This window comes from Salvelinus alpinus, chromosome 8, assembly GCF_045679555.1.
Source record: "Salvelinus alpinus chromosome 8, SLU_Salpinus.1, whole genome shotgun sequence".
NCBI lineage: Eukaryota > Metazoa > Chordata > Actinopteri > Salmoniformes > Salmonidae > Salvelinus > Salvelinus alpinus.
In genome coordinates this window covers 24599814-24625854 of record NC_092093.1, presented here as the reverse complement: position 1 = coordinate 24625854, position 26041 = coordinate 24599814, and the positions used below count along the sequence as shown (strand labels likewise).

The window sequence follows — 26041 nt, the reverse complement described above, 5'->3', positions numbered from 1 at the left end:
TGTCTTTTTATTTATTTTTATTTTGCAGGAAATTACATTTTCCTATTTGCAACAGCATTAAGGCTTATACATAACAAAAGCAACCATCATTTGTATTTGCAGGGAGCCACCATTGACTATGAAAAGACACAATTTCTCTCAGAAGGTAGCGGAGGTGACACAGCAGTAATCCCTTCTTACTGAGGAGTATAATGTAGAGAGAAGATAGGCTGAGAGCAAAAGAGGAGCAGTTTATATTTCTCTTCTTTCCTAAACTCACCCTCATGACAGTGAAATTCTCACCTTGCCACCGACTTTGTGCCTGACCCAGTTTATATTTACTGTTGTCTGGATCCGCAACTCAGGCTGGATCCTGCAGGAGCTACAAGCCTCAGTCAGTCATAAGTATTCCATTAGCAGCTCTGCAGTCACCACAACAGCTTCAAGGTGCCTTTTTGAAATGTCAGCTCTGTTCATTGATTAATAAAAACAAGGGTTGAACAAAAGGTCCTTCTAAAACCCCAGCAGACAACAACAGAAATCTACAGACAATGTTCTGGACTCAACTGCCTTTTCACGACACAATTAGAAATAATACCAACCCCAAAGCTACAAAACAAACACATCACAATGAGAAGTATTAATAGCTTTCTGAACCTGTTGGCAGCAGCTAGTAGAATTCCCTCCGGGTTCCTCGTCATTGGCCAGTTTATGACAGCCACTCAACTAAACTGGTCATTTGCATTGGATCAAATCAGTGCAGAGGTTGATATTCACTTAAGTTATTTCACCTTCTGGCATCTTCCGCACAAATCATGCCGGGTGTACAGATGATTAATGCAGTACTTCAACTAAACATATTTTCTCCACTGTCTCTATGGCAGACTGGCAGACAGCCATGCACAGCTAGGCAGCAACACTCCACACCACAGGGGGCTCTACCCTCATGTTTGCGGGTAGCAAACAGAGGTGCGCAGGCGTCCAAACTTCTGCATGAAGTCCTCCTGGGCATTTACCAGTGCCTCCTCGTCGATGTACACCGCCGCCCTCCTGGCTGTGACAAAGTACTGCACCTTCCTCTTGCTCCAGCCCAGGACGTACATGAGAAGACCGCACACGGCTGCGGTGGAGCGCCCAACGCCAGCATTACAGTGAACGTAGACCGTGTGACCGTTCTCCAGGAGACCGTGCAGCAGGAAGACAGCCTGGGGAAGCACCCTAGTCCGGCCTGCAGGGGGCGACATACAAAGATATGTCAGAGGAGGGCTTTCTGACTATTCTTTACTAATCCTGGACATTTCCCAGATCCATACAAGGATCCATAAATGAGGGCTTCATGACTGTCTACTTCACTCCTGGAGAGACACAGTTGCAGTCCTGAACCTACCCCAGACCCCCCTCTCCTTCCTCACCTTCAGTGCTCATGTCTGGTGTTGGGATCCACACGTACGCTAGGCCACAGTCCCTGTACAGGTGCATCATGGTCTCTGGGGTCATTTCTTGCCCGGGGTCGCGGCGGCAGCCGGACGAGTTGTTGACCATATCCCCCTCCGTCTGAAAGTTCATCACTGCGGTAACACCCAGCTCTTCCTTCAGCTTGAGGGTCACATGCTCCACCTGGCGAGGGCAGCTACCCAGAAACACCCGGGGCAGGACTCTGGAAAACGAGCAGAGGGAACAGTGGGGTGAGGGAGACAAAGAGGGGGTGACAGAGTTGGCTTGATGCTCAGCCATACCCGGTGAAGGACCCTGGTAGCAGATAGGGGCACAGGAGTTGAGGGAGTGGGGTTGATTGAGTTGATGTGGTTGAGGGAGTGGGGTTGATGAGGGAGTGGGGTTAGGGAGTGGGGTTGATAGGGTTGATGTGGTTGAGGGAGTGGGGTTGATGGAGTGGGGTTTATGGGGTTGATGGAGTTCAGGGAGTTGGGTTGATGGGGTTGAGGGAGTGTGGTTGATGGAGTGGGGTTTATGGGGTTGATGGAGTTCAGGGAGTTGGGTTGATGGGGTTGATGGGATTGAGGGATTGAGGGAGTGGGGTTGATGAGGTTGAGGGAGTGGGGTTGATTGGTTGAAGGAGTGGGGTTGATGAAGTTGAGGAGGTTGGGTTGATGGGGTTGATGGGGTTGAGGGAGTGGGGTTGATGAGGTTGAGGGAGTGGGGTTGATGTGATTGAGGGAGTGCGGTTGAGGGGGTGAGGTTGATGGAGTAGATGGAGTGGGGTTGATGGAGTTGGGTTGATGGGGTTGATGTGGTTGAGGGAGTGGGGTTGATGGGGTTGAGGGAGTGTAGTATGGGGAGGTAAGAGAAGCGCAGAGGGTTGAGGGGTTGGAATGTGGAAGGTAATATGCCCAGGGGGTGAGAGAGAGCTAAAAGGCACTAGTCTGATTCCTGGGGAGAGCGGGGGTATTTTTTAGAAACTCTCCCAGACAGACCACAGGCAAGTGATCTAAAGCTGTTTTCGCTCATCAAATTTCTTTCTCCACACAAAAGATACAAAAATTCCCCACTTCTCGGAAAAGCGATCTCTGTCCTTCATCTCATCGCTCTGTCCCTCTCCTGTCATTTTCCCCAGCTGTTTTTGTCCCCTGACCTCCTCCCTTCATTTTGTGCCCTGTCACTCTCAGCCAGACTCCATTTAGAGCTCATTAGCATGCTTCAAATCAACAGTCAGTGGGAGGAGGTGACACATAAAAGCATGGACAGCTTCACAGAGTGATGTCCTCGAGTGACACCAAAGATGGTGGATAAATGAAGATAGTTCACACAGGCCGTTAACCATTGAAAGAAAAAGTCAGTTCTGGTCTACTTAACTGGGTGTGCCTCCCATAGACACCAATGCAATAGCAGCTGGTCTGGTCTACTTAGTTCATTGACTTTTATTGAACCAGAAAAAAACAGAGTGAGGTGTCTCGCTTCCTCTTTCGTCTCTGATGACATCACAGGGATGGCTCTAGTTGAGCCAGCAGCTGGTGGCTGGTGCCCACAGACCTCTGGGTTTTAATGGAAAACCAGGGCTGTGGCACTCAAAGACAGATGCTGCTGATTTGATTAAGAGCTCAATGGGGATTATTCAGGAACTTTTGCCTCCACATTAGATTTAGAGCTGGTTGTTTTTCTAAGAAAGCCTCTCTCTACATCCGGAAACTCTATTCGGTTCTGCTAAAATCCAGTGGAATTGAGTGATTCACATCTCTCATAGAAATGGGCATATTGATTCAACACAAGGGTACAGTGTAAATTTCTCAAAAAAATCCCAAGTGTGTATTTTTGTATTTAGTAGCATCTACAGTAGGTTTTCGTGTTCTCCTCACTGTGAATCAGCTTTAAAACATGGTTTAAAGGCTTAACTGGCCCATTTGGTACAGATGAAGGTGTGGGCTGGTGTGAGATCATATTCTATCCCACTGGGTAAACTTGGCCAGCCCTGGCATGGCAGTAAACAGAAGATTACAACAGAAACAAACATATCTAAACTATTGAAATAGCCCAACTGTACAAACATGTTTGAATTTCATTAGCAAGACAACAGTAAAGTCATTGGGAGTCACCTCTGATCAATGCATAGCAGACATTGCTCCTGTAAAGTGCATGAACCTCTCTTTCAGATAAACAATGATACATGTATTAGAGAATGAGGTGTATATGATACCAGTGGCTACACTGATACCAGCCTGGAATTCTCATTTAAAAAGCTAATTTGCCTCCTGCAGCACAGAGGTCCTTGACAAAATCTTGTAAGGTCATGGGCCACAAATGACAAATGAAAGCCAGCTGGACCTAGCCAGTGGCCACCCTCTCTCTCATTTTCATGCAAGGTGTGTGTCCAGAGCTTCAGGGGGACCAGGCTAATTTCCGCTGTGTCCTGCAGCTCAGCGCAGGGTGTGTGTGTTACCTGAGCAAAGAGGGCAAATGTGTGTGTGCGTATTTGCTACTGTAATGGGTCTTTGTCATTTATTTCACCCCACTTTTTCCTATTGCCCGTATTCAGAGGGGTTGGGTTAAATGCAGAAGACACATTTCAGTCGAATACATTCAGTTGGACAACTGACTAGGTATCCCCCTTTCTCTTTCACCCATAATTATCAAAGTCAAAGAATCACACATCCAGCACAAAAATGTACTGCTCAACTCTATTTCCAATCAGAACATTGAATGACTACATTGAATACAACCTCTCAATCTGCTGTTAGTAAATTACTTAATTTAGTCCAACGTGCCACTGAATTGTTATGACACAGCCAAATGAAATGACTCGCCATCTCTCTCACAGTTTGTGAAGAGAAGGAGGGAACAAAAATAAGAAAATAAATGATGGTGACAGTCTGGCTGTCACATTGGAAAGGATTATTATCAGTGACCTCCCCTAGGCTTTGCCCTCCTCTTTACAACAATCTATTTAAGGTCTTTAACACTTTTAATCTTTCATTACTCTAATGGATTTGGCAAGCTATCGTTAACGAAATGAGCTATCTATGAGGTGCCCAGAGGACATAACTAAATATTGACCTCCCCATCTCTCCAACAAGTGAAAAGAGAAGGTCATGGGGTTGATGCGATACAACCACTAATGGTTTAACTTCTGAAAAGCCCTTGAATGCGTTGTCCCACTGAATTAATTGCTGAGTGCCTTACAAAACCCAGTTCCCATAGTAATTAAAATGGTGTGTGAGAGAGCAAAGCTTAAAAAGGAAGGAGGAGAGTAATCATGGCTGGCTGTCGCTGCTTGGAGATTGAAGAGGGTGAAGCATCACACTCATGACATGAGGATGTGGTGGGAGGAGCCATTCACCTCAGGATAAATACAGGTAACTGACAAAATAAAGGAAACATCAACAAAGTGTCTTAATTTTAATTTAATTTTAACCATTATTTAACTAGGTAAGTGAGTTAAGAACAAATTCTTATTTATAATGACGGCCTACCAAAAGGCAAAAGAACTCCTGCGGGGACAGGGGCTGGGATTAAAAATAAAAAATAAATAACATATAAATATAGGACAAAACACACATCACAACAAGAGAGACAACACAACACAACACTACATAAAGAGAGACCTAAGACAACAACATAGCAAGGCAGCAACACATGACAACACAGCATGGTAGCAACACAACATGACAACAACACGGTAGCAAAACAACATGGTAGCAGCACAAAACATGGTAGAAACATTATTGGGCACAGACAACAGCACAAAGGGCAAGAAGGTAGAGACAACAAGGCATCACACAAAGCAGCCACAACTGTCAGTTAGTGTCCATGATTGAGTCTTTGAATGAAGAGATTGAGATAAAACTGTCCAGTTTTCAGTGTTTGTTGCAGCTCGTTCCAGTCGCTAGCTGCAGCGAACTGAAAAGAGGAGCGACCCAGGGATGTGTGTGCTTTTGAGGACCTTTAACAGAATGTGACTGGCAGAACGGGTGTTATATGTGGAGGATGAGAACTGCAGTAGATATCTCAGATAGGGGGGAGTGAGGCCTAAGAGGGTTTTATAAATAAGCATTAACCAGTGAGTCTTGCGACGGGTATACAGAGATGACCATCTATACAGAGATGAGGAGTATAGAGTGCAGTGATATGTCCTATAAGGAGCATTGGTGGAAAATCTGATGGCCGAGTGGTAAAGAACATCTAGCCGCTCGAGAGTACCCTTACCTGCTGATCTCCATAATCTAGCATGAGTAGGATGGTCATCTGAATCAGGGTTAGTTTGGCAGCTGGGGTGAAAGAGGAGCGATTACGATAGAGGAAACCAAGTCTAGATTTAACTTCAGCCTGCAGCTTTGATATGTGCTGAGAGAAGGACAGTGCACCGTCTAGCCATACTCCCAAGTACTTGTATGAGGTGAGTAACTTGAGCTCTAAACCCTCAGAGGTAGTAATCACACCTGTGGGGAGAGGGGCATTCTTCTTACCAAACCACATGACCTTTGTTTTGGAGGTGTTCAGAACAAGGTTAAGGGTAGAGAAAGCTTGTTGGTCACTAAGAAAGATTTGTTGTAGAGAGTTTAACACAAAATCTAGGGAGGAGCCAGCTGAGTATAATACTATCATCTGCATATAAATGGATGAGAGAGCTTCCTACTGCCTGAGCTATGTTGTTGATGTAAATTGAGAAGAGAGTGGGGCCTAGGATTGAGCCTTGGGGTACTTAATAGGGTGTTGGGGCACCATAAGCTGCCAGAATAGCTTCAGTGCGCCTTGGCATATATTCTACAAGTGTCTTGAACTCTATTGAAGGGATGCAACACCATTCTTCAACAAGAAATTCCATAATTTGGTGTTTTGTTGATGGTGGTGGAAAACGCTGTCTCAAGCACCGCTCCAGAATCTCCCATAAGTGTTCAATAGGGCTGAGATCTGGTGACTGAGACACACACACCCTTTAAACCCCCTATGATCCTTTGAGACTCCTCTCAAAGTCACTGAGATCTCTTCTTCTAGCCATGGTAGCTAAAATAATGGGCAACTGGGCATTTTTATACATGTCCCTAAGCATGATGGGATATTAATTGCTTAATTAACTCAGGAACCACACGTGTGTGGAAGCACCTGCTTTCAATATAGTTTGTATAACTCATTTACAACGTGTTTCCTTTATTTTGGCAGTTACTGCACTGAAGTTACAGGGAGCACATTTTTGGGAACATTAAGTTAATAGTCATAAATTATTCCAAGACAAAATAATACCAAGACAAAATAAAATCTACATCTTATTGAAAGAAGCTCTTTTGCTTTGAAAGGGGCAACTTAAATTGGCAGAATGTGGAAGAGAGCTCCATTAAAAAAGCTGTCCCACTTACCAGGGAAACACACCCCCTCAGGGGAACTCATTAACTTTTACAGCATTATCAAATTATGTACACACCAGTTTTCACATCACAAAAGGCAGGCAAACAATAACTTACAACAAGCGTCTCATTTCATTACTGGGGGAAGGGGTGCTGTAGTTAAACTCACTAGGATACAAGTCTGTCTCTAGTGTTTGCTTGGAGGCACAGCTATCCACTGATGCCTCAAAGAAAAGAAGGAGGAAACTGATTATTTGAATAATGCAAATAGCCAACTCTCTCTCGCACGTGGGATGGCTACAGACAACCTCAAACACTCATGAGCGTTGCAAAGGAGTCATGCCACCTGTGGGAAGACAATGGGGTCAGGTATTATGTTACCTGTTGAAATGCATGGCCTGCTGGCCGGCCACACCAAAGTAGAAGTCAGTCGTGTGCTTCATCTCGTCCGTATGACCTGTCTCCTCGATCCAGTGGCCAATAGGGTGGCAGTACACCCCGTCCACCAGGTTGCTCTGGTCGTACACACAACATCTGTCGTGGTGGGAACCGTTGCCTGGGAATAAAGCAAATAAAGCATGTTTGTATTAAAGGCAAAGATGATCTATTATATTGACAAGATAGCCAGTGACCGCTCTAACAAGGTCGAGATCAGGTGGGACCATTGTAGCCAATGAGAGGTCAGATACCTGTGTGAACAGGCACAACTAAGTTGTTTTTCTCAAAGTTGCCAGAATACCACGTGCATCCACTTATATTAGTACATTTGTAACAGCTTAACATTACGAAACTTCTATTCGATCAAATAAACCTAATGTAATTCGACACTCTCATAGAATAGACCTCTATACAAAAACAGGCTTGTATCACGAAGACAGATTTTGGGCGGTGTAAATTCTCTTCTCACTTTAAGGTGATGTGTGCTGGTAGGTACTGTAATAGCCCTTCAAGTAAGCTTATAAAAAAAGTTATTCATGAAGTTATTAGTCCTATTCACTGTTAATCCAATCATTTGCAAATAGGCCTAGAGGACTTCGAGCTAGGCTTCATGGAAACCATTCACATGTGTATCTTTATCAAGAAGATATAGCAGGTGCCGGGGGCTGATCTACTGGTAGTGCTGCAACGGTTAGATCCCCCACTCACTTTCTGAACTGTCCCTCTCATCCATCTCATATTCTAATCTATCTTCCAACAAAACTTCAAAATACCGCCCCAAAACATATTTATTTAAAGAAGATACAGCAGATGAGTGAGATTGCAGGGAATGATGGACGAGATATTGCAATTTGGTGGGCCATTGTAAGACGTTCCTTCCGTCCTGGTATTCATTAATGTGGTAATGGGACAAGCATGCTATAATCACCGTGCGCCGCCCTTTCTGTCAAAAAGTGCCAACCCCCTGAGCCTGTGCAATTCAAAGATGTGCCTTTGCCACCATCAAGTGGTTAAATGGCTTATTACAGATGAAAGAGGCAGAATAATTCATACTGAACTTGTAGTCATCTAGGCAATAACTTGGTAAAAGAAAATTACATTGGATACTTTGAAGAATTTGTTTAACACTTTTTTGGTTACTACATGATTCCATATGTGTTATTTCATAGTTTTGATATCTTCACTATTATTCTACAATGTAGAAAATAGTACAAATAAAGAAAAACCCTTGAATGAGTGGGTGTGTCCAAACTTTTGAATGGTACTGTAAATTGAATGGTACTGATTTTGATTTCAATCTTAAATAGGTCTTACACAAAGCATTCCATGACTATGAAAATTATTCTGAATCAGGGAAGGATGGAGATTTTTTTCTGTTGTAATAAACAAGCAACAATATATATACAGTGGGGAGAACAAGTATTTGATACACTGACGATTTTGCAGGTTTTCCTACTTACAAAGCATGTAGAGGTCTGTAATTTTTATCATAGGTACACTTCAACTATGAGAGACGGAATCTAAAACAAAAATCCAGAAAATCACATTGTATGATTTTTAAGTAATTAATTTGCATTTTATTGCATGACATAAGTATTTGATACATCAGAAAAGCAGAACTTAATATTTGGTACAGAAACCTTTGTTTGCAATTACAGAGATCATACGTTTCCTGTAGTTCTTGACTAGGTTTGCACACACTGCAGCAGGGATTTTGGCCCACTCCTCCCTACAGATCTTCTCCAGATCCTTCAGGTTTCGGGGCTGTCGCTGGGCAATACGGACTTTCAGCTCCCTCCAAAGATTTTCTATTGGGTTCAGGTCTGGAGACTGGCTAGGCCACTCCAGGACCTTGAGATGCTTCTTACGGAGCCACTCCTTAGTTGCCATGGCTGTGTGCTTTGTGTCGTTGTCATGCTGGAAGACCCAGCCACGACCCATCTTCAATGCTCTTACTGAGGGAAGGAGGTTGTTGGCCAAGATCTCGCGATACATGGCCCCATCCATCCTCCCCTCAATACGGTGCAGTCGTCCTGTCCCCTTTGCAGAAAAGCATCCCCAAAGAATGATGTTTCCACCTCCATGCTTCACGGTTGGGATGGTGTTCTTGGGGTTGTACTCATACTTCTTCTTCCTCCAAACACGGCGAGTGGAGTTAGACCAAAAAGCTCTATTTTTGTCTCATCAGACCACATGACCTTCTCCCATTCCTCCTCTGGATCATCCAGATGGTCATTGGCAAACTTCAGACGGGCCTGGACATGCACTGGCTTAAGCAGGGGGACCTTGCGTGCGCTGCAGGATTTTAATCCATGACGGCGTAGTGTGTTACTAATGGTTTTCTTTGAGACTGTGGTCCCAGCTCTCTTCAGGTCATTGACCAGGTCCTGCCGTGTAGTTCTGGGCTGATCCCTCACCTTCCTCATGATCATTGATGCCCCACGAGGTGAAATCCTGCATGGAGCCCCAGACCGAGGGTGATTGACCGTCATCTTGAACTTCTTCCATTTTCAAATAATTGCGCCAACAGTTGTTTCCTTCTCACCAAGCTGCTTGCCTATTGTCCTGTAGCCCATCCCAGCCTTGTGCAGGTCTACAATTTTATCCCTGATGTCCTTACACAGCTCTCTGGTCTTGGCCATTGTGGAGAGGTTGGAATCTGTTTGATTGTGTGTGGACAGGTGTCTTTTATACAGGTAACGAGTTCAAACAGGTGCAGTTAATACAGGTAATGAGTGGAGAACAGGAGGGCTTCTTAAAGAAAAACTAACAGGTCTGTGAGAGCCGGAATTCTTACTGGTTGGTAGGTGATCAAATACTTATGTCATGCAATAAAATGCAAATGAATTATTTAAAAATCATACAATGTGATTTTCTGGATTTTTGTTTTAGATTCCGTCTCTCACAGTTGAAGTGTACCTATGATAAAAATTACAGACCTCTACATGCTTTGTAAGTAGGAAAACCTGCAAAATCGGCAGTGTATCAAATACTTGTTCTCCCCACTGTATATATATCGAAATTTAAACAACAATAAAAGCATTGGATTTTTCTCCAACCTTCCCTGATTCAGAATATATAATTGTCATAGTCCTGGCACACTTTATGTATTGAAGATTGAAATCCAAAATATAATTATAATTATTATTATTGTTATTACTATTATATATTTTTCCGTGTGGATTGTTCTGCATCCACTCCTGTTTCAGAATATGCCATCTTCATAGTCATTGCAGGCTTGGTTTAGAGGTCTGTGCTGCCATGAGGTCGAAGGAATTGTCCGTAGAGCTCCGAGACAGGATCGTGTCGAGGCACAGATCTGGGAAAGGGCACCAAAAAATGTCTCCTGCATTTTAGGTCCCCAAGAACACAGTGGTCTCCGTCATTTTTCAATGAAAAAAGTTTGGAACCACCAAGACTCTTCTTAGAGCTGACCACCCGGCCAAACTGAGCAATCGGGAGAGAAGGGCCTTGGTCAGGGAGGTGACCAAGTACCCGATGGTCAGACTGACAGAGCTCCAGAGTTCTTCCGTGGAGAAGGGAAAACCTTCAAGGAGGAAAGCCATCTCTGCTGCACTCCACCAATCAGGCCTTTATGGTAGAGTGGCCAGATGGAAGCCGCTCTTCAGTAAAATGCACATGACAGCCCGCTTGGAGTTTGCCAAAAGGCACTCAGACAATGAGAAACAAAATTCTCTGGACTGATGAAACCAAGATTGAACTCTTTGGCCTGAATGCCAAGCGTCACATCGGGAGGAAACCTGGCACCATCCCTATGGTGAAGCACGGTGCTAGCAACATTATGCTTTGGGGATGTTCTTCAGCGGCAGGGACTGGGAGACTAGTCAGGATTGAGGGCAGGATGAACGGAGCAAAGTACAGAGAGATCCTCGATTAAAACTTGCTCCAGAGTGCTCAGAACCTCAGACTGGGGAGAAAGTTCACCTACAGGACAACAACCCGAAGCACACAGCCAAGACAACGCATGAGTGGCTTCGGGACAAGTCTCTGAATGTCCTTGACTGGCCCAGCCAGAGCCCGGACTTGAACCTGATGAAATATCTCTGGAGAAACATGAAAATAGCTGTGGAGCGACACTCCCCATCCAACCTGGCAGCGCTTTAGAGGATCTGCAGCGACAAATGGGAGAAACTCCCCTATATCCGGTTGTGCCAAGCTTGTAGCGTCATACCCAAGACACAAGGCTGTAATTGCTGCCAAAGGTGCTTCAACAAAGTACTGAGTAAAGGGTCTGAATATTTATGTAAATGTGATACGTTTTTTATGTTTAATACATTTGCAAAAAATTCAAAAAAAATATTTTTGCTTTGTCATTATAGGGTATTGTGTATAGATTGTTTTTTCCCTCATCAATTTAATCAATTTTAGAATAAGGCTGTAACATAACAAAATGTGGAGCAAGTCAAGGGGTCTGAATACTCTCGGAATGCGCTGTATATTAGGCTGTTTGCATTACTGGGCTATATCAGCCAATATACTAGATGTAGTTTGAAGAGAGCAGAGTTGGAGAGACTTGCACTCTCTTGAGCTATTTTTATAGCCTACCTTTTAGTAGTGGAACAGAGAAATATGGGTGATCAATATTTATTTTCAGGCAATGTAGTAAACTATAGCCTAGTCATATTTAGGGAGTACATTTTCTTGGAAAGACAACTGCCCCTTGCATCTGCACCCATGTATAGGCTATAGCCTACTCTATTTAATTGAGACCACATGCACACCTGATCTGGCAGGTATGGCTACTGAACAAGAAGCAGCAAGAATGACGACAGCGACACTTGCTATGTTTTGCATATAGGATATAGCCTACCTTTTAGGAGGACAATTTGCAGGCAGAGACAAATAGGTAATCAATAGTTATTGAAAATGAAAAAGCATTGTACCATTGCCTTTTTGATTGCACTTCAACTCACGTTGGTTGAGCGCCCACCACTTCTTTCTATTGTCAATATGTATTTACATATTTAAATATTGTAGTTCATTTCATATTTAAGTTAATTGCCACGTGATTGCCTGCCCATGTAGGTAGCCTACTCTATTTCAATGAGACCACACATAGGCACACTTGAACTCGCACCCCCAATTCGGAACCGAGGTAAAGACAGTTTCAAGTTGGATATTCGAAGGATATTCACATTTTCAAACCACTTGAGCCACAGTCTCCAAATAAGTGTCATGATGTTGGAATAATTGCGCACAACATTGCACAGGTCTTATTTTCATGATTTGGACATTCATTCGCTTTCCAAAGCTAATAAACACGTGGAAATGTGAGCAGCATTTTGTATTCCTAGATGAAAGTACAAACTTGTTTTACATTCAAATTTCAATAGCTTCCTTGGTCATGTGACCTAATGACTTCAAACAAGGTTCAGAATGTCCACTGATTTACCCTTCTATATTGCACACCCTTTAGTTTGTTCATTTTCATCTCACAAGATTTTACATGTATTTTTCAAAATGTAAAATTTCAATAGCTCCTTGGTCATGTGACCTACCTCAAACAAGGTTCAGAATGTCCACTGACTATACCTTCATATCGCACACTCTGATGTTTGTCTACTTTCATCTCATGCTGTTAGACTTAAATCTGTAAGCTTTGCAGGCCTTCATTTTACATGGGTGTTAAATTTATTTTTTTAAAGTTAACAAACGTTCCAGCCTCGCAATAACTATCTTTCACATGGACACTGAAAAGATCCGCGAATGGCTGTATGTGGTATGGATCAAGGACAGGAGAGGTGTTCGAACAGAGGTGCTTAAAGGAAGGCGCACAGGTAGGCCTCATGAAAAACACTGTTTCATATGCTCTTTTTAATCACAGTAATAGGCAGTGGTTTGTCAGTCAGAGTGAGCTTGATAAGGTGAAAGAATGCTTTTCATAGCATCACTTTCATATACTGGACATTAGGACAAATCCTTCTACGTTGAGTATTAGAACGCAGTTTACATAACCTGATAATGCCTTGATATTTGAGTGCATTCACAACAAGCCACCTGCAGACAACTTACAAAATGCAATAGTGCATTTGAGGGTTCGTTTTTCTGATAAATAGTTATTTGATGCATGGCCTAGTATTTCTAACTGGAAAAATAAATTCCTACGTCTTTTGTGAGTAAAATCCTTTTTCCAAAATTGATTTAGGTACATTTTTGTGAAGAGGTATGAGGGTTGTGATATGGGTCATTTAATAGTAAAATCATTTAAGGGATCAATACATTTCTATATTGCTTCCCCAGTATCTGCATGAACCACCAGGCCAAGTGTTTTTGGTTGAAAGAGAAAGAGGAGGAATCTTAAGACGCTGCATTCAAATTCAGGTCTTAGTTATTCCATTGTACTGGATCTAATACCTTTTACATACATTCATAAGTGTAATAATGTTTTAAGACATACTGTGAAAAACACTCTTGGTTGCTGGCTCTGTCACTTTCAGACATGCGCAGAGCAGACTGAAAAGGGAAGGGTAGCTCTTGACTTGAACCACAGGGGTTCTCTGTAAAGAGAGAGTAATCCAAAAGGCACAGACACACCCCTTGACTTTCAATTGGCACCCTTGACCTGTATGTATTCTCTCCTGATTGGCTCTGTTGTGCACAGTCTGGCAGTCTGACTAAAGTGCCAGAGGTATGAGGAGAGACATCCTCCTTTGTATTTATGGGAACAAATATTTCCTAACACTTTGGATCCTATTCTTGGACAGTTAGAAGACACAATGCATCAATGCAAAAAAATAATAATACTAATTACTGTCCATGAGTAACCTCAACCTTGTGGGTCTGTGGGCCAATAAAGTGCCAACTCAATTCTACCACTGACTAGTCTCTCATGCCCCTATGAACGGGGACACATGGCAATAGTTTTTAATCTAAACCAGCCCTTTTTTACTGGAGTACACTAACCCCTAATTGGGGCTCTTTTCTTGACACACAGTAGCAGTTGACCAGATAAGTGGTCAAGAAGATCAAAAAGTAGATTTTTGTAAGGGTGTATTACATCCTGTGCTGGTCCCATTGTCATATCCATTCTGGATTCTGAGTGGTAAAATCATAGCTGAAAAATGCCTCTATGTATGTGTATACATTTTCCGACAAGACAGAATTGCCAAAGGAGTGGAGTTGCAATCTACTGCAGAGACAGCCTGCAGAGTTCTGTCATACTATCCAGGTCTGTGCCCAAACAGTTCGAGCTTCTACTTTTAAAAATCCACCTTTCCAGAAATAAGTCTCTCACTGTTGCCGCTTGTTACAGACCCCCCCTCAGCCCCCAGCTGCGCCCTGGACACCATTAGTGAATTACTTGCCCCCCATTTATCTTCAGAGTTTGTTCTGTTAGGTGACCTAAACTGGGATATGCTTAACACCCCGATCGTTCTACAATCTAAGCTAGATGCCCTCAATCTCACCCAAATTATCACGGAACCTACCAGGTACAACCACAAATCCGTAAACTCGGGCACCCTCATAGATATCATCCTGACCAACCTGTCCTCTAAATACACCTCTGCTGTCTTCAACCAGAATCTCAGCAACCACTGCCTCATTGCCTGCATCCGTAATGGGTCCGCGGTCAAACGACCACCCCTCATCACAGTCAAACGCTCTCTAAAACACTTCAACGAGCAGGCCTTTCTAATCGACCTGGCCCGGGTATCCTGGAAAGATATTGACCTCATTCCGTCAGTAGAGGATGACTGGTTATTCTTTAAAAGTGCTTTCCTCACCATCTTAAATAAGCATGCCCAATTCAAAAAAATGTAGAACCAGGAACAGATATAGCCCTTGGTTCCCTCCAGACCTGACTGCCCTCGACCAGCACAAAAACATCCTGTGCCTTACTGCATTAGCATCGAATAGCCCCCGCGCTATGCAACTTTTCAGGGAAGTTAGGAACCAAAATACACAGGCAGTTAGGAAAGCAAAGGCTAGCTTTTTCAAACAGAAATTTGCATCCTGTAGCACAAACTCCAAAAAGTTCTGGGACACTAAAGTCCATGGAGAATAAGAGCACCACCTCCCAGCTGCCCACTGCACTGAGACTAGGAAACACTGTCACCACTGATAAATCTACGATTATCGATAATTTCAATAAGCATTTTTCTCCGGCTGGCCTTTCTTTCCACCTGGCCACCCCTACCCGGTCAACAGCTCTGCACCCCCCCACAGCAACTTGCCAAGCCTCCCCCATTTCTCCTTCACCCAAATCCAGATAGCTGATGTTCTGAAAGAGCTGCAAAATCTGGACCCCTACAAATCAGCTGGTCTAGACAACCTGTACTCTCTCTTTCTAAAATTATCCACCGCAATTGTTGCAACCCCTATTACTAGCCTGTTCAACCTCTCTTTCGTGTCGTCTGAGATTCCCAAAGATTGGAAAGCTGCCGCGATCATCCCCCTCTTCAAAGGGGGAGACACTCCAGACCCAAACTGTTACAGACCTATATCTATCCTACCCTGCCTTTCTAAGGTCTTCGAAAGCCAAGTTAACAAACAGATCACCAACCATTTCGAATCACACCGTACCTTCTCCGTTATGCAATCTGGTTTCCGAGCTGGTCATGGGTGCACCTCAGCCACGCTCAAGGTCCTAAAAGATATTATAATCGCCATCGACAAAAGACAATACTGTGCAGCCGTATTCATCGACCTGGCCAAGGCTTTCGACTCTGTCAATCACCGCATTCTTATCGGCAGACTCAACAACCTTGGTTTCTCAAATGACTGCCTCGCCTGGTTCACCAACTACTTCTCAGATAGAGTTCAGTGTGTCAAATCGGAGGGCCTGTTGTCCGGACCTCTGGCAGTCTCTATGGGGGTGCCACAGGGTTCAATTCTCAGGCCGACTCTTTTCTCTGTATACATTAATGATGTCGCTCTTGCGGCTGGTGATTCTCTGATCCACCTCTATGCAGATGACACCATTCTGTATACTTCTGGCCCTTCTTTGAACACTACGTTAACTAACCTCCAGATGAGCTACAATGCCATACAACTCTCCTTTCGTGGCCTCCAACTGCTCTTAAATGCAAGTAAAACTAAATGCATGCTCTTCAACTGATCGCTGCCCGCACCTGCCCGCCCGACTAGCATCACTACTCTGGATGGTTCTGACTTAGAATATGTGGACAACTACAAATACCTAGGTGTCTGGTTAGACTGTAAACTCTCCTTCCAGACTCATATGAAGCATCTCCAATACAAAATTAAATTGAGAATCTGCTTTTTATTTCGCAAACAAAGCATCCTTCACTCATGCTGCCAAACATATCCTCATAAAACGGACTATTCTACAGATCCTTGACTTCGGCGATGTCATTTACAAAATAGCCTCCAACACTCTACTCAGCAAATTGGATGCAGTCTATCACAGTGCCATCCGTTTCGTCACCAAAGCCCCATATACTACCCACCACTGCGACCTGCATGCTCTCGTTGGCTGGCCCTCGCTTCATATTCGTCGCCAAACCCACTGGCTCCAGGTCATCTATATGTCTTTGCTAGGTAAAGCCCCGCCTTATCTCAGCTCACTGGTCACCATAGCAGCACACGCTCCAGCAGGTATATTTCACTGGTCACCCCCAAAGCCAATTCCTCTTTTGGCCGCCTTTCCTTCCAGTTCTCTGCTGCCAATGACTGGAACGAATTGCAAAAATCACTGAAGCTGGAGACTCATATCTCCCTCACTATCTTTAAGCATCAGCTATCAGAGCAGCTTACAGATACTTGCACCTGTACATAGCCCATCTGTAAATAGACCATACAACTACCTCATCCCCATATTGTTATTTAGCTCCTTTGCACCCCAGTATCTCTACTTGCACATTCATCTTCTGCACATCTATCACTCCAGTGTTTATTTGCGAAATTGTAATTATTTCGCAACTACGGCCTATTTATTGCCTCACCTCCCTAATCTTACTTCATTTGTGCACACACTGTATATAGACTTTTGTGTTATTGACTGTACGTTTGTTTATTCCATGTGTAACTCTGTGTTGTTGTTTGTGTCCCACCTCTTTGCTTTATCTTGGCCAGGTCGCAGTTGTAAATGAGAACTTGTTCTCAACTGGCTTACCTGGTTAAATAAATGTGAAATAAAAAAATAAGAAATACTGTATGTGGGAATTTCTTATGTCCATCCTACATGTAGTGTTGGTACATGGAATATTCCTCAACTGCATATATCATAAATTGCTATTGCAAATAGAAGTATTATGTTCAACAACTGACATTTTAAAATATTATTTTGACAAACACTTTGGTGCTTACAATTCATTCTCTGTTGTCATAGATTTGGTGGGCACTGTCATCTGTGATATGACTTTCTTTAAGCATGTACTGAGGAAACTGTCACTTAATATTTTTTTCTTACAGTCTACAAACCCTCTACATTTATTCACACTGTGATAGGGTTGGATCCTATATGCTACTTTTATTACTGTCCTGTAAATGGGTCAGTGCCTATAATTTAGGCTGTGTGTAGAATGGGGCATAAAGGAAATTACTTCTACTACTAAATTACTACTAGATTATAGTGATAAGGAAAACAGCATACAAATTTGGCCTGTGTATTCATTTGCCTATAACTAATCAGAATTCCATAATTTTTACATAAAAATAAAAAAATACTTCGAAATGAGAAGATCCTGCCATGGAAAAGACAACTGGGTGGACATAAAGTGGAAAGGAGGGGAAATAACACACCTTCAGCTGCAGGGTCTTTGTAATGCAGGTTTGATAGATATATTTTCAATAATGAATGGGTTAGCTGTTATGTGACAATTAGGTCAAAAACTCTATTTAATTGTTTGGTGTAGATGGCCAAGGAAGTTGCACAGAACTTCCAAGATCCCCCTCCCAAATTGATATGGAACCTTCAAAAACACATGGAGCAACTGCGAAAAGAAATGGCTGAGGATATACTAAAAATGGCTGGTATGTAATGACATTTAATTCAAAGTAAATGTAAATTCTTTATTTTTATGTAGTAGTGTGGGACAGCCATATGTTCAGTTCATGCCTATGATTTCAGAGTTCAACAAAGCCAACAACTGCTTCATGTGTGCCACTGATAAAGAACCTGGATGTGGCCCAAAGACTGACTGGGTTAGTAATTTAATTTAACATGTTTATAATCTTTTGACAACAGTGACGGCATGTAAGACAATTTATGATATAACACAATGGATGGCTGATTCGTCATTCGTCATTGATATTATTTCTAACGCGTTACGCTTTGTTTTAGATTGAATGTTTTGCATGCCAACTGTGGTTCCATGTGCTGTGCCTAGGAATGAAGACAAGAGTTCAACAGAGTAAAGAACACAAACTGGAAGTTCAGTCTTTGTTGTTGAAAATGTATGCTATACCCCATCCACACTGAAGAGGCTCTGAAATGTACATCAACCAGGGATAAAGAGAAAGTTAACACGGTGAAATGTTTCATACTTATTTGAAGTTAAGTGTCTGGTGACATGTTGGAAAAGACAAAATCTACAATTTCTGTTTAATTTGTCAATATTACATTTTTATTCATTTATTTACTGGCCACCATTACTGTGGTTACATGTTCAGTATATGTATTGACCAGCAAACCCACTGCAGCATACCTCACTAGCTCACTCTCCATCCCTGCTTTGGACAATTAATAACATGACACTCGTACTTTGCCCTTTTCCTTTATGGTTGATATTAACGACGAAAGGAGATATTATCTGTTTCTCTCCTATTGTGTAGCCCTGTTAAATACGGTGGAAAAATAAAAAACAGGGAAAATAAGTACTTAGAACTACCAATTATTATAGTTAAATATTAAAGAAAAGGGTAAACACAACACTGGACTGAACCCCCTAATTGTCAAACTAATATTAATGTACAACAATATAGAAGATACATGACTAGAGGTTATGCAATATGGCTGTATATCCACTGCATGCTTCTTAGGTTTGTAATTGACATGACCAAGGAGCTATTGAAATTTTACATTTTGAAAAATGTATGTAAAATCTTGTGAGATGAAAATTGACAAACTAAAGGGTGTGCAATATAGAAGGGCAGTCAGTGGACATTTTGAACCTTGGTTGAAGTCATTAGGTCACATGACCAAGGAGCTATTGAAATTTTGCATTTTGAAAAATGTATTTAAAATCTTGTGAGATGAAAATGGACAAACTAAAGGGTGTCCAACGTGTAGGTCCACTGAGTGGACATTCTGAACATTTTTTGAAGTCACTAGATCACATGACCAAGGAGCTATTGAAATTTTACATTTTGAAAAATTCATGTAAAATCTTGTGAGATGAAAATTGACAAACTAAAGGGTGTGCAATATAGAAGGGTAGTCAGTGGACATTATGAACCTTGTTTGAAGTCACTAGGTCATATGACCAATGAGGTATTGAAATTCAAAAATGGAAATAATAAAAAATTGTGCGAGATGTAAATCGACAAAAAAGTGTGTGCAATGTGTGTCTATGCCATCGGGTTAGCTAGAACCAGTTTAGAAAGTTTTAGGAGTAATGGTTAAAGAGCTATTGAAATTTGAAATGTTTGATTTGTCACTATGTTGACGGTCCCTAACTGCTGTTGGTGGATGTAAAAGGAAAACTACAGGCGAATATCCGTCGAATATCCAACCTGAAACTGCCTTAACCTCGGTCCATTAGGAGGAAAGAGGCTACTGAAGTTGAAGCAGAGAATTCTGATTGTGTGTGAATTATGCGACATGTATGTACTTTTAATACAATGGGTAGGTTTAGGCTGACGCATACAAAGCAGAAAGTCAACAGTTTCCAAATAATCTGAGGGACAACTAAAATATTTTCATCCCTACATCGTCTCGCAGCCGACTGAGCTACAATGATATCCGCAGGTATGCTACCCTCTAGCTTGGTTCAATAGCTATTGACGAGAGAGAACCGAATATTCAGCAAATATCCAGTATAAAACAAAATTTACCTCGGTCTAGGTAAATGGCATGGAAACAGATGGAAATAGTTCAGCATTGAGTATGGCCTACAGTAGCCTAAGTAATTCGATTATCTTAAACAGTTGTTGGCTATAAACCCAATCACTGACTAAATTGTTACTATTCATTTTATAATACCTTCCCAGATGAAATTGCCCCCCACTCGTTTGATGAACTTCAACCACAGGCTCTCTTGGCAAGGTTCTGCCAGATGCACGTCGGCGATCCAGAGGCAAGGTTCGCGCATGGACAAAACCACCTGCGTCCGTTTCATCAGAACCGCATTGTTTGGGTCCCAGTGACCCATCTCCGGACGGGACCCTAACACAAACACCTCTACGTCCGGGCACTCCGGAGTGAGAATGACGCCGAACCTGTATAACATCCCCCTAAATTAAAAGGTCACTACGAGATACAATATTGTCGCGGTTTAGTAGCCTACTGGTAAATTACTAGGCTAAATCGCGGCGCTTTCATAGCTCACTCCCTTTGCGATAAAGGCTGCACAGCAATGCCATTGCGTACAATAGTTTCCAACGTGTAGGCTATCTTTACTTGACATTACCACTGCGTTGAATTTTGGGCAGACTATCATATTCATTTGCCCTAAAAATAAACCTAGGTTGAAAAAACCCCAGCTGGGACTACCTACAGTGGCTGGGTGAGGACAATTTTCCTTGGTGCGCTGTGTCATGTAAAGGTGCATGCACCGCATACAGAACCAATCAGTCGATATAATCGATAACTATTATCAGAAATCACGAGATATGAATCAGACAGTGGGGCGCCGCTTGACACACTAGTTGGTCAGAAGGTTCAAATCAACGTTTCATATCGTACTTTACGAGTAAACAAAAAGCATCAACCACTGCTGTTTTACACCCCCGTATACGTTGGTGGCGGTAACGATCATTTTTATTGTGCTGCAACTAAAACGTGTAACTAAAACTAGAAGATCTTCTACATGATTTACAAAGCTAATGTAATGATTTAAATACATGTTTACCTCTGGATAGCCCGCAAATATGACCCATAGTAGGGGAGAATATTTATTGAGTGCAATTCGATCTGAATATATAATCAATTTAAAAGGATTTGCAATTTTGCATTAGCAGTCTTTTCGGCTTACCATGGCACGGTGTCATTTACCGTTTTCGGTGCTAAGCTGCGTCTAAATAATTTTGCTGCGTCTCCTGTCTGTCTCATGAATCTCCATACTTTTACCGATGTGAGCACTAGTTCACTTTCTTGCATGGATTTAAACTCTCCAGCCAATGCTTACACCATTCATATAACCAGGAACCAATATCCAAAGAGGGTACTTAGAAAGACAAATTTCATATGATATGCCTACATTTAAAATGCATATGGGGGATACTATGGGCAGAGCAAGATGTGATTGGGCCTACAATAACCCCAAAAGGTTGAGAACATCTGGACTAGGCAGGTATTAGATTGTACATTATAGCAATTCCAACTATAATCATCCATGAGCCAAGATGCCCAATATATTCCTGTCCCATGCTTGTTGAAGCCAAAAGATGTCATCACCTGTCTGGAGCCATTTCAGACTACTTAATGTCCATGCGAAGCACAACTTCCTACCCATAACTGCCTTTTAGATTCCCAATAAGAAAATAATTGCATTTAAGCAAAGTAACTCCACTAGTCATGCATTATGATACAGTTGATAAATATGTGTCATATGTATCAGATCATTTAAATGTAATTAATATTATATCTTAATTTAGAATGAATCAAACTTAGTTGTTATTGTCTTGTTTTTCTTTACAGATGCCATCTTTTAGAAGAAAAAGAGCCACGCTGGTTTACAGAGACCTGACTAGAGGCGTGATAGCGAGTACACCCCTGCCATCAACAGAGAAAGTTGCTCTGTTCAGTTCAACTTAATTTAACCAGGATAGTCTACTCAGTAACAATTGTCACTACTCTCTAGTCTAGGGAGTACTGGGAGAACAGAGCTGGTTCCTTCTGCAGCAGAAGTTGTGCCCAGCTGCAGTGATGCACCTCCTCCATCAGAAAAATCAATTAAAGGAAGGCAGCAATGTTGAGGGAGCTACTGTACATGCCTGCAGTGGAGCTGGAATGTCCTCCACCCAACTCCATTGTGTGTGTAGTTTTGGCGGAGGCTGAGCTACTGTATGGCCCTTGGGGATTGTGGCTCAGATAAATATTTCTGTGAGAACACACAGCACTCTTAACATTCTCCACTAGTTGGAGTTATGAATGGTAATGCATGTCAACAAACCTGTCAACTTCTTGCTTCCCAGTCAAAAATGTTGATCATGTACATACAGTTCAGTTTCTATAAAAGTTAGGGAAATGTGACAAAATCTGTTGTGCCAAGCACATAGTTGGTTTTGGGGTTTTCTAACAACTTCTGCAATTAAATATCCCCTTGATAGTGTAGTTTCAAATCTGCAGCTATTGTAGTCTGTTCTACAACAACTTTGTGTGTCTGTCTGTCTTAGTCAGGGCTTTTCATCCCATGTGTCCCGGTGGGCCTACGATTGGAGTGGGGGAGACAAGATGACCATGACTGTCACAGCCAGTACAACCGTCTTCTGACTGTTGTTGACGTTAGAGGTAGGCCTTATATCAAAATTGTAAACTAAGACATGTCTTGACGTTGTCCTCTTTGGGTACAGCGAGCACTATTCCCCCCTCCCTCTGCACCAGCCCTTTTCTATTCACCATCCCCCTACCTCTGTCTCCCACACCCAGGCTGCTGTGGTCAGAAGAGGTCGCAAATTCCTAGGGAAGATCCTGCCTCATGGCCAGACAGTATAGAGAGAGTGAGTTTTCATAGAGAGAACAAAGGAATTTCTTCCACCTCACAGAACTGGAGGTCCGAACAGTATTTATGTTCTGGAGAATGTATAAAAGATCGGTGAAGAATCCAGCTACGAACTGGTCCGTTTGGTACAATTTTGCGAAACTCATGAGACAATACGGCCACATTACCATAACGCTGTTTATACAATACATCTAATTGTTGTATAAAATGAATGAGTGAGGATGGAACTGTTTGTGAAATTGTGTAATGTGATTTTGGACTGTTTAATGAAGGAAACTCCAATTCCCTTTGGAGTTTAACTAAATCAGAGGACCACCCATGATCACAGTTATGGTCTGGCGTCATGGGACAGGCCCTTTTCTGCTCTTCCCGAATAAAACCCCCATCCGGGTTTTCTATCACCAGACCAGCTTACCTCGATAACGAGAGGGCCAAGGTTTCGAGGGGGCTAAGGGTTGAGACGAGACCAGTACCTCTATCATAGAGGTAAATAAGGTTTATGTAGATTTCTGAATCTGTTAACCATCCCATGTGGTTAAACTCTTAGACTATCGATACCGACAGAATAAGAACAAGTCTTTGATATTAATTACTAGTCTGCAGCTAGGAATTCGGTATCATTGAACGCGAAGACCGACAACCGCTGAAACATCTATTCTATAACGACATGAATGAATGTCACTCTGAACTATCCATTCTAACCACGACAGAGAGAGGGCGAACAAACTCTCCAACAGAAACAAACTTTTCAACAGAGATCCCGACGACACACTGAGCATAAATATATATATTGATTGCAATTATTCCCGAATGAGTGAGCGTTCATGTGCAAAGGATTAGCATTTCAATTGTTATAATTATCAACTTTGTAGTGTCTCTTATCTTTGGCGCCCTTATCAGTCCCTCTGTCTAACAAGCCGCCATGCCGGTTTAGCCCACTAGGGCACATCCCCCTACCATTTCTTTGTAACCATATCTACTTTGTTTGTGTTATGCATTTCTGTGAGTACTTAGTTAGCAAATAAATTATTTGAAGACAATTGATGACTCATAGTGAAGACTGGGTTCGTGCAGATAACCAACAATTTACGACGTTTTGAATGAGACTAACGTGAGGTAAAGAATAATTCATTAATCAGAAGACTAAGTGATCAGATATTAAAATACCTGAAAGTTATATTAGGAAAATTATAACTTTGTAATCTGAATATTTTCCTTGGTGCCCCGACTTCCTAGTTAATTACAGTTACATGATTAAGTAGTTTAATCACGTAATAATAATTACAGAGCATTTTTGATAAAGATTCATCTTCAGTTTAATGATGCCAAAGACAACAGACATCTGGCTCCTTTAACATCTTGCAAACTGTATCAGAGCATCAAGTGTAGCAGCACCATGCTCAGAGACAGTTTCTCCCTCCAAGCCATAAGACTGTTGATGAAAACTGAACTGAATCTTTGCTGCTTTGGCACCTACTGCACTGTACTTAATATCCAGTAGTTATCTACTTCATGAAGCTGGTTGAGAGAATGCCAAGAGTGTGCAAAGCTGTCATCAAGGCAAAAGGTGGCTACTTTGAAGAATCTCCAATATAAAATATATTTAGATTTGTTTAACACTTTTTTTTGGTTACTACATGATTCCATATGTGTTATTTCATAGTTTTGATGTCTTCACTATTATTCTACAATGTAGAAAATAGTAAAAATAAAGAGAAACCCTTCAATGAGTAGGGTTGTTCAAACTTTTGACTAGTACTGTATCTTAATTCAGTGTTATATATGGATCAGTATTCATATCACAGACTTCATATGAGAAGTGGACCATAATCAGCTAAGAAATCACAAAGGCATAATACAAGATTACACACAAGGCAAGCCCTGTGGCAGATGATACTGACTTCACATTATTCACATCCAGTCATAGATGCAATAAGGCATGTTTCAGTATAAGCTTTGTGCCCTTAGCCATTAACACACTAAAAACCTACTCCACTGATTATTGTTAGGACTTCCCAAACCAGAAACCGTGGATTGACGGCAGCATTCGCGTGAAACTGAAAGCGCGAACCACTGCTTTTAACCAGGGCAAGGTGACCGGAAGCATGACCGAATACAAACAGTGTAGCTATTCTCTCCGCAAGGCAATCAAACAGGCTAAGTCCCAGTACAGAGACAAAATCGAGCAGCAATTCAACAGCTCAGACACAAGAGGTATGTGGCAGGGTCTACAGTCAATCACGGATTACAAAAAGAAAACCAGCCCCGTCGCGGACCAGGATGTCTTGCTCCCAGACAGGCTAAACAACTTTTTTGCCCGCTTTGAGGACAATACAGTGCCACTGACACGGCCCCCTACCAAAACCTGCGGGCTCTCCTTCACTGCAGCCGAGGTGAGTAAAACATTTAAACGTGTTAACCCTCGCAAGGCTGCAGGCCCAGACGGCATTCCCAGCCGCGTCCTCAGAGCATGCGCAGACCAGCTGGCTGGTGTGTTTACGGACATATTCAATCAATCCTTATCCCAGTCTGCTGTTCCCACATGCTTCAAGAGGGCCACCATTGTTCCTGTTCCCAAGAAAGCTAAGGTAACTGAGCTAAACGACTACCGCCCCGTAGCACTCACTTCCGTCATCATGAAGTGCTTTGAGAGACTAGTCAAGGACCATATCACCTCCACCCTACCGGACACCCTAGACCCACTCCAATTTGCTTACCGACCCAATAGGTCCACAGACGACGCAATCGCAACCACACTGCACACTGCCCTAACCCATCTGGACAAGAGGAATACCCATGTGAGAATGCTGTTCATCGATTACAGCTCAGCATTTAACACCATAGTACCCTCCAAACTCGTCATCAAGCTCGAGACCCTGGGTCTCGACCCCGCCCTGTGCAACTGGGTCCTGGACTTCCTGACGGGCCGCCCCCAGGTGGTGAGGGTAGGTAACAACATCTCCACCCCGCTGATCCTCAACACTGGGGCCCCACAAGGGTGCGTTCTGAGCCCTCTCCTGTACTCCC

The 26041-nt window shown here is 42.6% G+C and overlaps 1 protein-coding gene and 1 long non-coding RNA gene across 2 annotated transcripts; one reads left to right on the top strand and one right to left on the bottom strand.

Moving 5' to 3' along the window:
• Window positions 1-20876, bottom strand: epm2a (EPM2A glucan phosphatase, laforin). Its single transcript, XM_071413072.1, has 4 exons — window positions 20335-20876; window positions 7152-7326; window positions 1392-1636; window positions 1-1207 (listed from the first exon to the last, which is right to left on the bottom strand). Exons 1-4 carry the CDS (start codon window positions 20579-20581, stop codon window positions 924-926), a joined length of 951 nt encoding a protein of 316 aa, XP_071269173.1. The 5' UTR covers window positions 20582-20876; the 3' UTR covers window positions 1-923.
• On the top strand, window positions 19791-24745 carry LOC139582764 (uncharacterized). Its single transcript, XR_011676423.1, has 2 exons — window positions 19791-20100; window positions 21991-24745. It is a non-coding gene; the product is annotated as an uncharacterized lncRNA (long non-coding RNA).
• Window positions 24746-26041: the final 1296 nt, after the last annotated feature.

Excerpts from the sequence above, each read along its gene's own strand:
- epm2a (XM_071413072.1), bottom strand. The coding sequence starts at position 20,581 with ATGTTATACAGGTTCGGCGTCATTCTCACTCCGGAGTGCCCGGACGTA. Across the intron at positions 7,327-20,334 it reads GGGCAATTTCATCTGGGAAG|GCAACGGTTCCCACCACGAC; the intron begins GTATTATAAAAT and ends CTTTATTCCCAG. Across the intron at positions 1,637-7,151 it reads CAGGCCATGCATTTCAACAG|AGTCCTGCCCCGGGTGTTTC; the intron begins GTAACATAATAC and ends CTCGTTTTCCAG.